Raw genomic sequence first — 13,984 nt, forward strand, 5'->3', positions numbered from 1 at the left:
GCAGGTGAAGAGTAAGGGTCGGTTCAATCGTGTTAAGGTTAGGAGCATAAGCCGCTGATATCTTAATCGACTACCGATCCAATCACTTTCGTATAAAGCCATTTTTACATTCTCAACCTTGTAGGAATGAAATTCATAATATTGAACCAGTGTTAAGTAGTGCTTATGTAACTTATTATTGCGGTTGCATATGTTATAGACAATGTGATTAAATGAATATTATGCATATTAATTAAACTGATAATCAAACGTCGAATGATGTCAAAAAGAAAGACGTTAGCGCAAAAAGCCTAGAACAATTGTGTTAGTTTTTATTGGTTTTGCTAATTATAGTGTCCTTCTTTTTTAAGTTCCATTGACTTTCGATTATACTCTTCATTCCTCCTTAATTGTACCTACCCTTGCAATATAAAATAAGCTGAAGTATTGTGATTTATTACTTTATCCAATTTTTATTGGATATTTTGTAAAATTGCTGGAATATTTGACTAATTCTGCCCCAATAATCACATTGTCTAAATAATGTTGACACTATAGGTACTTAATAGTTAGATAGTACAAATAATATGCAAATGAATTACTTTAGCTTAACTTATACATATACAAAGTACAATATCGTGAATTATTTAAAAGCTAACTACATTTTTAAGCTCTTGCCTTTACTTACCTCTCTAGTAACCATATCTCCAAAGTAACAATACAGAAATGGTTGGAATAAGACTATTATAAAAAAACCGCATGATTTCAATAGGGCGAGATCCACTTTGAAGTCCTTCAAAATAATTATTCTAATTACTACAACTCCCTTAGTCTGCGGTTTATGTTACACGTAAGAACTGATTAGGTATAATTAGTTATTGTAATAAATACGATACACGTCAGTTAAAAACGCAGTCATACTCACTTTAGTATTTCTGTATAAACCCACAGCAAGTATTGCAATTGAACATACATATTGTATAAAAAGCACAAGGTTTTGAAGATTTTCGAGATCACGATGTCCTCTAAAAATAAACTCAAGTGTAATCATATTTTGTTTCTATCATGATATCGTATGTAAAGATATCGTTGATGTGCTTAATAACTAAAAAAGATAATCTTTTTAACTTTAATAAAATTTAACTTGGAATTATTGGTATTAGTATGCTAATTTGTAATCTGCTGAGATGAAAATGAATGAATTATATACTTGTATATTCGTTGTAAATATTGTATAGCCTTTATAAACTCATCCTCCTTTAATTGACCTTTTACGTCGTCTTTGGCTCGAATGGTTAAAAATTGTCTTGCAAGACATTTCAAATGAGCAATGATGGTTCTCATCAATCCAGCTATCAAAACATCCATTCCAATAAATGCGAACCCGATAATATGAATTTCAACAAACATATGAACGGCACCTAATGTATACCCATTCAGTGTATCCATATTGTAAGGTAATGAAACAGGAAACGACAGTTCTATAGTAATCAATGTGCCACTGCTATTTCCAAAAATATTGTATAAAGCTATTGCTACTGGTGGAACTGTGAAACCGAAAATACCAAATAACATAATTATTTCGTATATTTTATTGAATCTCCGGCTGGCATCTTTTTCTTTCTCAAAAATTTCCAAAAGTTCTTTATTTTCAGTGACGAGTGTTTCATATTGAAGGTAGCACATCAATGCTTCATATTTTGTCTTCATACATTTAAAATACGTTGCTTTAAATACTGTCGGAATATGGAATAAAAATCCGATTGCCAGTTGAGGATAAGACACCGTTTTGGGATCAGCCAGAAAAAACGACAAAGTATCAATCGGTACTAATGCAACAACCATAAGGGCTGCCCAATAACGGTATATTGTCAATAAATTATTTAATACGCGACTTTTCGACTCGTATGAAATAAAACCTGATGCCACATAATTTAAATAACTTAGATAGTATTGTTTTTCAAAAAAAACTTTCGAATTCATTTTGTGATTTATTGCTTAAGTTACTGTTATGTTATCTAAAAATTTTCGTCTGTTTTATACCGAGCAATGCAGGATGTTTAACCGTTTAAAAAATTACAATGTATTCAGTTTGATTGGTTAATGATACATGTACGCTACGTATGATTGTTGTGGTGGATTACTATATTACACATGTAGAGAGGTAATTGTACAAATTGGTATGCTATTACATTAATAAATTATTGACTTTTCTTAAAAAAAAAGGCTAAGTGCCAATCTGTAGCTATTCACTTCGTTGATAACCAATAAAAAATGAGGTAAATCCTTTCTAAAGCGAAAAAAGAAACTTACAAGCGAGAAAAAAAAAAATTCAAAATTACAGAAATATTAGTGAAATGAGAAGTATTTAAGGTAGTATTTGCGAACGAATCTAACGTCCCCTTTTGATACAATCACAAGTATAAAAAAGTTACAATCGCAACAAATCGTAAGTACGTATTATTATTATTTTTATAAGTACGCTATAGTACAATTCGAATGATATAAGTTTAATTTCCTTATTTTCATAATAAATATATCTGCCTACTGATATAAAACCCAATACCAGAAATTCGAGGTTTACGTATAAATAACACAATTTTCACGTAACTACAATAATTAGCCAAACTTTTCTTCTGAACTTGCATAAAAATATTGATATTTCCAAACAAAAATCCATTTTTATTATTATTCACATCATAGCACTCACCTCAACTTTTTCCTAACTTCGTATTTTCCTGACACCAGAACATCCCACATCCTCAACTATTTATGAACATAATTTTATATAGGTCCAAATCAGCATTTATTTGCAGAGGTACTGTACAATTAACAATAATTGATTTAAAATACACAGTACTTATTTTCAACTGTATCTACATAATATGGGCTAATAAAACATTGAAGCAACGTATTTCCTATACAGATATACATATAAATAGCTTATATATCCATGTGCTTAAATGTTCCTGAAACTGAACCATAATTTTAATAATGATTTGATCGCTTTAGTAAGTTGAATGCAGAATACGCCGTCTTAACGATCTGAAATTAACAGAACAACAGACTTATGGTTTATTTTGTTATTACTAACTTTCCGAAAAGAAAAACACAGACTTATTGCCTATGGTATATAAAAGTACGGTTACGACGGCATTACTTATATAGGCAAGTAAGTCTTGATGAATAAAAAAAAATTACAACGTGTAATTATACAACACGCTACTGAAGTGAAAGTTCTTCAAACACACAAACATACCGGGATAGGGGTTGAGGAATTGGTTTAATGGTATTATTTGTACACTATGAATTTAAATTTTACACTATACATGCCGGAGTTGCCTGTAACGAACGTTGCATTGAAGCGCGCTCACGGCTCAAGCGATCCCCACTACGAACTCGACTACGTGGCCGAGTAGAGGGGGGACATCCGTTGCATGATTTCGTTACATAGCAACTCGCATGAAACGAACTTACCCTACCGTGCGTAAAGAAGTTTCACTTCAAAAAAAATAATTTTTTTTAATTTAATTTGTTAAATTTGAAGTTCTGTTAGAGAAGATTATTTTACTTACTGAAATAAAGGTAGATTTGCTCAGTGGCATTAGTTTTCCGCAGGTGAAGAGTAAGGGCCGGTTCAATCGTGTTAAGGTTAGGAGCATAAGCCGCTGATATCTTAATCGACTACCGATCCAATCACTTTCGTATAAAGCCATTTTTACATTCTCAACCTAGTAGGAATGAAATTCATGATACTGAACCAGCGTTAAGTCGTGCTTGTGTAACTTATTATTGCGGTTGCATATGTTATAGACAATGTGATTAAATGAATATTATGCATATTAATTAAACTGATAATCAAACGTCGAATGATGTCAAAAAGAAAGACGTTAGCGCAAAAAGCCTAGAACAATTGTGTTAGTTTTTATTGGTTTTGCTAATTATAGTGTCCTTCTTTTTTAAGTTCCATTGACTTTCGATTATACTCTTCATTCCTCCTTAATTGTACCTACCCTTGCAATATAAAATAAGCTGAAGTATTGTGATTTATTACTTTATCCAATTTTTATTGGATATTTTGTAAAATTGCTGGAATATTTGACTAATTCTGCCCCAATAATCACATTGTCTAAATAATGTTGACACTATAGGTACTTAATAGTTAGATAGTACAAATAATATGCAAATGAATTACTTTAGCTTAACTTATACATATACAAAGTACAATATCGTGAATTATTTAAAAGCTAACTACATTTTTAAGCTCTTGCCTTTACTTACCTCTCTAGTAACCATATCTCCAAAGTAACAATACAGAAATGGTTGGAATAAGACTATTATAAAAAAACCGCATGATTTCAATAGGGCGAGATCCACTTTGAAGTCCTTCAAAATAATTATTCTAATTACTACAACTCCCTTAGTCTGCGGTTTATGTTACACGTAAGAACTGATTAGGTATAATTAGTTATTGTAATAAATACGATACACGTCAGTTAAAAACGCAGTCATACTCACTTTAGTATTTCTGTATAAACCCACAGCAAGTATTGCAATTGAACATACATATTGTATAAAAAGCACAAGGTTTTGAAGATTTTCGAGATCACGATGTCCTCTAAAAATAAACTCAAGTGTAATCATATTTTGTTTCTATCATGATATCGTATGTAAAGATATCGTTGATGTGCTTAATAACTAAAAAAGATAATCTTTTTAACTTTAATAAAATTTAACTTGGAATTATTGGTATTAGTATGCTAATTTGTAATCTGCTGAGATGAAAATGAATGAATTATATACTTGTATATTCGTTGTAAATATTGTATAGCCTTTATAAACTCATCCTCCTTTAATTGACCTTTTACGTCGTCTTTGGCTCGAATGGTTAAAAATTGTCTTGCAAGACATTTCAAATGAGCAATGATGGTTCTCATCAATCCAGCTATCAAAACATCCATTCCAATAAATGCGAACCCGATAATATGAATTTCAACAAACATATGAACGGCACCTAATGTATACCCATTCAGTGTATCCATATTGTAAGGTAATGAAACAGGAAACGACAGTTCTATAGTAATCAATGTGCCACTGCTATTTCCAAAAATATTGTATAAAGCTATTGCTACTGGTGGAACTGTGAAACCGAAAATACCAAATAACATAATTATTTCGTATATTTTATTGAATCTCCGGCTGGCATCTTTTTCTTTCTCAAAAATTTCCAAAAGTTCTTTATTTTCAGTGACGAGTGTTTCATATTGAAGGTAGCACATCAATGTTTCATATTTTGTCTTCATACACTTAAAATACGTTGCTTTAAATACTGTAGAAATATGGAATAAAAGTCCGATTGCCAGTTGAGGATAAGACACCTTTTTGGGGTCGGCCAAAAAGAACGACAAAATATCAATCGGTACTAATGCAACAACCATAAGGGCCGCCCAGTAACTGTATATTTTCAATAAATTATTTAATACATGACTTTTCGACTCGTACGAAATAAAACCTGATGCCACATAATTTAAATAACTTAGATAGTATTGTTTTTCAAAAAAAACTTTCGAATTCATTTTGTGATTTATTGCTTAAGTTACTGTTATGTTATCTAAAAATTTTCATCTGTTTTATACCGAGTAATACAGGATGTTTAGCCGTTTAAAAAATTAGAATTACAATGTATTCAGTTTGATTGGTTAATGATACATGTACGCTACGTATGATTGTTGTGGTGGATTACTATATTACACATGTAGAGAGGTAATTGCACAAATTGGTATGCTATTACATTAATAAATTATTGACTTTTCTTTAAAAAAAAGACTAAGTGCCAATCTGTAGCTATTCACTTCGTTTATAACCAATAAAAAATGAAGTAAAACCTTCCTAAAGCGAAAAAAGAAACTTATAAGCGAGAAAAAAAAATTCAAAATGACAGAAAATTAGTAATATGAGAAGTATTTAAGGTAGTATTTGCGAACGAATTTAGCGTCCCCTTTCGACACATTAAAACAATCACAAGTATAAAAGAGTTACAATCGCAACAAATCGTAAGTACGTATTATTATTATTTGTATTTGAATAATATGTTTATTTTCCCTCTTTCCGTAATAATATACCTACTGACAGAAGACGCAATACCAGAAATTCGTAGTTTACTTATTAATAACATAATTTTCACGTAACTATATGAACTTGCATAAAAATACTGATATTTCCAAACAAAAATTTATTTTGATTAAAACAAAATATAGTTTATATCATTAGGGCATGGTGTAGGTATCTATTACTCAATCAATTAACGTCGTTAGTCCTATGACTGCTTGGGTACTCACCTCTACTTTTTCCTAACTTCGTATTTCCCTGACACTAGAACATGCCACATCCTCAAGTATTTATGAACATAATTTAATATAGGTCCAAATCATCTTTGTCAAAAAAAAAAAAATAGAGCCTATATTACTTTTACTTCTCTGTAATATTACATATTAANTTTCCAAAAATATTGTATAAAGCTATTGCTACTGGTGGAACTGTGAAACCGAAAATACCAAATAACATAATTATTTCGTATATTTTATTGAATCTTCGGCTGGCATCTTTTTCTTTCTCAAAAATTTCCAAAACTTCTCCATTTTCACTAACGAGTGTTTCATATTGAAGGTAGCACATCAATGTTTCATATTTTGTCTTCATACATTTAACTATAAACAATAAAAAACCAGTTAATTAAGCTTCTGGATTAACTTTAAACTCTTCTTCAATTGATACCTCTTCGATATTATTATTTATTTTTAACGTTTTTATAAATTTTAATGAAAGCTTTTATTTATAATTGTTAATTTATAAAAGTGAAGTTATTGTTTCTATTTTGAATAATGCTTTTTTTTGCTTTTACGAAACCTTCATTGTAGTAAAGAAGAAATGGGTAAGCACTTAAGGTGAACTCTTTTAAATAATTTTTGTTAAAAAACAAATATTTCTAGTTTTATGAAGTAATGAACACCTTTTTAGATAATTTTACTTAATACATAGAAATAGGAATATTAAAACTTAACTCACCCTTTTCATGTCGCCACTGTTCAAAAATATCCGGATCTTAAAGAAGACCTCCAATTCCAATCGTATATAGGTGTAAAGCGTTACGAGATTATATCAGTATTGGTTCACCCTGAAAATATGTAGAAAGAATGAGTAAATAGACATAAAATGTTATTGTGGTTTAATTATGAATGTACAATAAAAAATCCTAAAAAATAAGTGTATTTGTTTGAACCTACATTTAAAAAGAACACACTTTTAATCTTATTACATTTCGGATACATTTATCTTGAAACAGTTATTTCGTCTTATTGGCAGTGTATCATGTCAAAAAATATATTTTTAATACTAAATGCAATGCAAATAAGTGATAGTCAGCAGGTGAATTGACAAACCGATTTTGCTGTATCATTTGCACTCGTTATCGAAATTCTTAGGTACCTACAATATACAATAATATAATATTAACAATAAATTGAGCACATTCTTTAGCAAGCCTATGATAAAAAAAAAACACACAAATACAATTGCGCGATATTTTTTTAAAAATAAGTTTTTCGCAGTATTGAAGCATCATAACTTCCATTTTTACCTTTCGATGTCAGTTCCGCAGGATTCCATGGAGAGTTTTGTCTTTGCAGCATTGATGGCCAGACATTTTTGACTGCTCCCATGCCTAAGANCACCTCTACTTTTTCCTAACTTCGTATTTCCCTGACACTAGAACATGCCACATCCTCAAGTATTTATGAACATAATTTAATATAGGTCCAAATCATCTTTGTCAAAAAAAAAAAAATAGAGCCTATATTACTTTTACTTCTCTGTAATATTACATATTAACAATGCCACATTCACAGTAGTTTTCGGGTCTCTACCTGCCCTTTCGAGATTAAAAAAACTAAAATTCCACATTCGCTTGCACCCAATATTTCATATCTTTAAAATTGGAATTTTACTCTGCAGGTTTGAGATGAAGATAAATGCTTTCTTTAATCATATTAACAAAAAACTTTATTAAATTTTAAACTAATTAAATTAAAATTAAATTTTTAAAACCACGCTTTTTATTGTTTCGATCAAGAATTAATCAATCTCGAAAGAGGGTGGTCACCTGAGTAAAACCCCATAAAAAGTTTGCGGCGGTTTCACACTAATAAAAAGCTATGGGGGTTGAAAGTTGATTATTTTGACAATTTTCATAGACTATAATTCAAATAAAATTCAATAAAAAAATTATTTTCAAGCGGGTGGAGGTGGGGCATCGAAAGAGGGTGGTCACTTGAACAAAACCCGATAACCTAACCTAACCTACCCTATTGATAAAGCTATTTAAATAATGTTTTATATAACTTTCTCAATATTTTTATGTATTTTTCATTAGTTTTACCTTTGAATATTGTTTAAGAATGACTATATAAATATTTATATGCCTAGAATGTATAAAAATTGGCATATTTGTTAACTTTGAACCCCTATAACTTTTTATTGGGGTGAGCCCGCCACGAACTTTTTATGGTACAGTGGTGGGGGAGACCTCCTCCTTCGATCCCCATCTAGACCTTTACCGGAAAAAAACTACATAATTTAATAGAATCTAACTTAAATTGAACACGTTACTATTGTCTTTGTATTCGATAGCAAAATAGTAAATAGACAGTAATGGAGCACATAAAATTCAATTAAGTTGGTAATTTGTTTTTAGTAGCAAGCAAGTCGCCAATTAAAGCGGAAGAGTTGAACTGTGAATGATTAGATTTTATCCGGTAAAATTACAAAATGCCTAGATACCTTGATCTAAATTTACCTCGTCTAGTGTCTGTTCTATTTCCATCGGAATATGGTCTCCGATATGGAAGTAATGGGTATGCATAGCCTCTCAAGGGATTAAGTTGCTGGCCAACGACCGGAGACTAATTTTGCTTCTATACGTGTTTGTCATATTAACCAGTCGGATCGGACTCCGATCGATTTTAGGTTTCACTAACAATAAGATGATATACGACTAGTTTCTACCTTCGTTTTACTATTTAATGAAATAGCAAGAAAATGAATATTATGCATATTAATTAAACTGATAATCAAACGTCGAATGATGTCAAAAAGAAAGACGTTAGCGCAAAAAGCTTTAACTGCTTGCGTACAGTAATCTGGTCTGTGAATTTTCAGAATGATTTTCAATTAAAAGATGATCAGGGAAACCAATAAATTACCTATTGGATAGGTTAGATAAGTACATAATTATGTCCTTCTCTAGTTTGAAATAATTGTCATAAATTTTAAATCAAGGTGACACAAAATTACGATATTAAATATTTTAAAAGAAATGTTTAAAAAAATATGCACTTAATTATTTATGTACTAAATATTCACAATTGCCACGTGCCAAGTGAAACATTGATCCTTTAACAAAAAAAAAACAACTAAATTGCAAGAGAATTTTTTGAAATTTTTGGAGTTTTAAAAATTCATTTCTAAGTCAATAAAAAACAAGTTAGTTATTTAAATTTTAATACTCAGTTAATTGTAATCTTCCTTTCTAATTACAGTTTATTTTGTTTTTGCAAGATTTCAAATTCTAACTTCATATTATTTGTTCTATTTGTGTGTTAAAATAACCAAGTTTAATTGTAGACTTTTATATTATAGAACAAATGGTCATATTATTATTCGAAAAATACTATAAATCTTAGAATCGCCTTATATTTCAGTATTTGACCAGCTTATCTAAGCAATCGGACGTTTTATCAGCTTAAATTTCATGCAATGTGGTTCTTTGAATATTTCCTAAGAAGAAACTAAAGAAGACCTTCCACCTTACCCTCCTATTTTGCACCAAAGTGTAGGTCGAAGGTAGAGGTATGACTTAGGCTTCCCATTGATGACCGACCGTCAAAGCTGTATCGCTTAAAACATGGACAGTGGGCGTGGCGAAAAAGAAAAGGTTAGAAGCGTTCGAAATGTGGTGTTACAGGCGAATGATAAGGATGCCGTGGATAGAGAAGATTAGGAATGAAGAGATATTAGAAAGAATAGGAGAATAGAGGACTCTATGGAAGTCAATAAGAAATAGGCGAGATAGGTTATTAGGACACCTTCTCAGGCATGAAGGTCTAGTCAGAGACATATTAGAGACAGAAACGGAAGTTAGGAGGGGTNCCATGTTTCGCACCCGTACAACGCCGTGCTCCAAACATAGGTACACCTTTAAATTCATCTAACGGATGTTATTTTTTGGTGTTTACATAAAAGATAAGTAAAATAGCGTATCAAAGAAAAGAATTGTTCGTCAGGGTAGAATACCCCTACAAGAAATAATCATATCTTTAATGCATCAACTACTTCAGTATTTATTTGCGAATGTGCTGACAATAATATAAATTAATGTGCAAATACATAGAAGCATTGTATACTACCTATCACCTACATTAATTCTTTACATTGCATTACATACAATTCGAGAATATTGTTGCAAACTTATACAATCATCTTCAACATTTAACACGAGTAAATTCCTCGAAACGTTCGAAGTTGTTTTGTTTCTTCAATTAAAAATGTTATAGTAAATGTGTCCTTTGGATAGATTGATATTTATTAAACTGTATTAATCTGATAATAAAGCAGAAGTGATTCCCAATAAACGCGTATGTCCTTAAAAGCTTTCATTTGACTTCTTGAGTAAATTAAATGCAGAATACGACGTGTTAACAATCTGAAATTAAGAGAATACAAATCTGGCTTATTTTCTTAAAATTCTGGAAAATTTTATTGATATTTCCGATAAAGGTAGCGGGCTAAACTATTGAGTTTTAAATTCTGATGCTGTTCGTAATTTTTTTACTTACTGTAACAAACGCAGGGTTGCTAAGGTCTATTAGTTTTCCACAAGTGAAAATCAACGGTCTGTTCAATCGTGTTAAAGTAAGCAATACCAGACGTTGGTACCCTATTCTACTACCAATCCAATCACTTTCGTATAAAGCCGTTTTTACATTTTCAGCCTTGCAAGAAAGAAATTTATAAAATTGAATCATTGTTTAGTCGTGTTTATGAAATTTGTAGCAACAATTATTTATACACATCGTACAATTTAACATCATTAGTCAGTGAAGTGACAACAAGCCTGCACTAACCAATAGTTAAAGCGTTTTCATTAACAACAATGAAACTAAGGGCTTATTATGGCGTTAAAATTAAAAGTCTTATATTTAATAGGAATAATATTAGCACGGTGAAAGCATGACGGAATTTTCGATAATTTCGAAAATTAACCTTTCAACTATACTAGATATACTTTAAAACAAAAAAAGAAAAACTAGTTGTCAACTTAGACGCTCAGTATTGTTATGAAAATGCTCCATTTTCTGAACTATCAATTCAAAAATATGAAATTTTAAGAAGGTACTTCCGCTAGTTTATTTTTAAATTGACGTAATCCCAATTCACCCGAAGTTGACGCAAGGCGATTAATTGTACTGACCAAATGAACGTAATTAGTACCTTTCTTATTAAATTTATTATGTATTCATAATGTCAGGGTATCCTTTTAGAAATTTTGAGGTAAAAATTAGTTTATCTTATAAATTTTTATTTGCATTCGTAAAAACTCGGCTAAACTACCTTAACAACAAGCTTCCTTACCTCTCTAGTAACCATATCTCCAAAGTAACAATACAGAAATGGTTGGAATAAGACTATTATAAAAAAACCGCAGGATTTGAATAAGACGGCGTCCACCTTGAAGTCCTTAAAAGTAATTATTTGAATGAGAACTTCCTTCTCGCTGTGACTTATATGATAATTATGATTTACATAAATATAAAAAGAAACTTAACTACGATAGCAGTTAAAAATTTTATCGTACTTACTTTACTATTTCTATATAAACCTACAGCAAGTATTGCAACTGAACATATATATTGTGTAAAAAGCATTAGGTACTGAAGATTTTCAACATCACGATGCCCCCTGTAAATGAACCCGTGCAATCATATTTTGTTTATATTTTAACATAAATAGGTACATATGCAGGAACATTTTTTAGAAATCAGAAAGCAGAATAAACAAGAATTTCGATTATATCCATACAGGGCCGTAGCTAGACATTGTGCAATGTTTCGGAACTTAATTGTAGCTTTTTATTATTATCTAAGATATTTTTTCATTCTAGCTCATAATTTTGTACGTAAATTCGAAGATATTGTTTAAATCTGTTGCTATAATGATCAACAAAAATTTGAATATAAGTTACAAGTCTTTTGGTTTTTTAAGATGTCTGAAGTAAGCAAAACTGAAGAAGTAAAACATTGCAAAACTAATTTAAAAACATTTTACGAAAGTCGTCAAACTTACATTATTTTAGCAATAGATAGCATTTCAAATAATCGTATAGTAATTGAAAAATAAAACGAAATAGCTCCTTTAATATAATTGGTATAAAAAAATTTATTAATTGCCTAATTTTTAGGACAAGTGAATAATTTTCAAACCTCGTAAGTTTAATATGAATGCTTTACGTATGTACTTGTATATGCGTTGTAAATATTGTATAGCCTTTATAAACTCATCCTTCGCTTTTCCATTGGTTTGGCTTCTTACGTCATTTCTGATGACAGAAAATTGCTTTGCAAGACATTTCAGATGAGCAATGGTAGTCCTCATCAATCCAGCTATTAAAACATCCATTCCGATAAACGCAAATGCAATAAGATGAACTTGAAAAAACATATGAACGGCACCTAACGCGTACCCTTTCGCTGTGTCCATATTGTAAGGTAGGGAAACAGGAAACGACAATTCTATAGTAACCAGTCTGCCACTGCTATTTCCAAAAATATTGTATAAAGCTATTGCTACTGGTGGAACTGTGAAACCGAAAACACTAAATAAAATTGTTAGTGTATATATTTTATTGAATTTTTGGCTGGCATCTTTTTCTTTCTCAAATATTTCCAAAACCTCTCCATTTTCACTAATGAGTGTGTTGTATTGGAGGTAACACATCAACGTTTCATATTTTTTCTTCATAAATTTAAAAAATATTGCTTTTAATACTGTAGGAATATGGAATAAAAGTCCAATTGCCAGTTGAGGATAAGACACTTTTTCGGGATCAGTCAGGAAAAACGATATGATATCCATCGGTACTAATGCAACAACCATAAGGGCCGCCCAATAACTGTATATTTTCAATAAAATATTTAATACAGGATGCTTTGATTTATATGAAATAAAACCAGATGCCACATAATTAATATAACATGAATAGTATTGCTTTTCTTTAAATATTTCGGAGACTATTTTATAATTTCTCGGACTTTACTGATACGCTATCTGTAACTTTCTGTCTATTACATTGTACTGGATAATACTGGATGTTCAAAATCAAAAATTAAGTATTCAATTTAATTGGCTAATGATACGTGTATGCTACCCATTATTGCTGTGGTGAATTGTTAGATTTAAATATTACACATGTAGGTAATTGGACAAAATGATATGGTATTGTATTAATAAATTATTGACCCTTCAAAAAGAAATTCAGATCGCAAGATTCTCCTAACCGCGGTTATAACTATACTTCATGAAATATTTAACGGCCACCATCATCAGGATTCCAGTAAATAAAATAGAATAATGTACAACTTGATCAACAAGTCTCTCAGAAACTCAGTGTGTGTTGAAGAAAATACAGTTCAGCAAATTTATACATTTGAGAATTTCCACGATTTTGATGTTTAGACCAGAAACATTCGATATGTCCTGATCTCCGAAATTTAATTTGAATTTTGCGGTATTGTAGAATTCCCAAAATTGAGTATAACTTTTCATTGATAAAGCTCGTTATTGAAATTATATTTTATTCACTCTCTTATAGTTGCTTATTTGAACTTGGTTGACTAAATCAATTATTACAAATTTGATTTTTAGATGTTTTATTAGTCATCATATTATTTGAAAA

The 13,984-nt window shown here is 30.5% G+C and overlaps 1 protein-coding gene and 2 long non-coding RNA genes across 4 annotated transcripts in view; all 3 read right to left on the reverse strand.

The window, feature by feature from the left end:
- Positions 1-37: 37 nt before the first annotated feature.
- LOC112904854 lies at positions 38-989 on the reverse strand. Its single transcript, XR_003231416.1, has 3 exons — positions 905-989; positions 668-772; positions 38-117 (listed from the first exon to the last, which is right to left on the reverse strand). It is a non-coding gene; the product is annotated as an uncharacterized LOC112904854 (long non-coding RNA).
- Positions 990-1,128: 139 nt separating this feature from the next.
- Positions 1,129-4,582, reverse strand: LOC112904853. Its single transcript, XR_003231415.1, has 4 exons — positions 4,498-4,582; positions 4,261-4,365; positions 3,555-3,710; positions 1,129-3,024 (listed from the first exon to the last, which is right to left on the reverse strand). It is a non-coding gene; the product is annotated as an uncharacterized LOC112904853 (long non-coding RNA).
- Positions 4,583-10,190: 5,608 nt separating this feature from the next.
- The window catches only part of LOC108736678 (odorant receptor 46a-like), a 9,992-nt gene continuing 6,198 nt past the window's right edge, over positions 10,191-13,984 (reverse strand). The window contains exons 2-6 of one of the 2 annotated variants that reach the window (XM_025975949.1): positions 12,548-13,201; positions 11,892-11,991; positions 11,665-11,769; positions 10,869-11,024; positions 10,191-10,735 (exon numbers count right to left, since the gene is read on the reverse strand). In XM_025975949.1, coding sequence (XP_025831734.1) covers positions 10,676-10,735; positions 10,869-11,024; positions 11,665-11,769; positions 11,892-11,991; positions 12,548-13,185 — 1,059 coding nt within the window. In that variant the 5' untranslated portion in view covers positions 13,186-13,201 and the 3' untranslated portion in view covers positions 10,191-10,675. The remainder of the gene's footprint in view (positions 10,736-10,868; positions 11,025-11,664; positions 11,770-11,891; positions 11,992-12,547; positions 13,202-13,984) is intronic. The other variant, XM_025975950.1, reaches the window with a different exon arrangement.

The sequence above is a fragment of the Agrilus planipennis genome, unplaced genomic scaffold (assembly GCF_000699045.2).
Source record: "Agrilus planipennis isolate EAB-ADULT unplaced genomic scaffold, Apla_2.0 scaffold12, whole genome shotgun sequence".
NCBI classification, from domain to species: Eukaryota; Metazoa; Arthropoda; class Insecta; order Coleoptera; family Buprestidae; genus Agrilus; species Agrilus planipennis.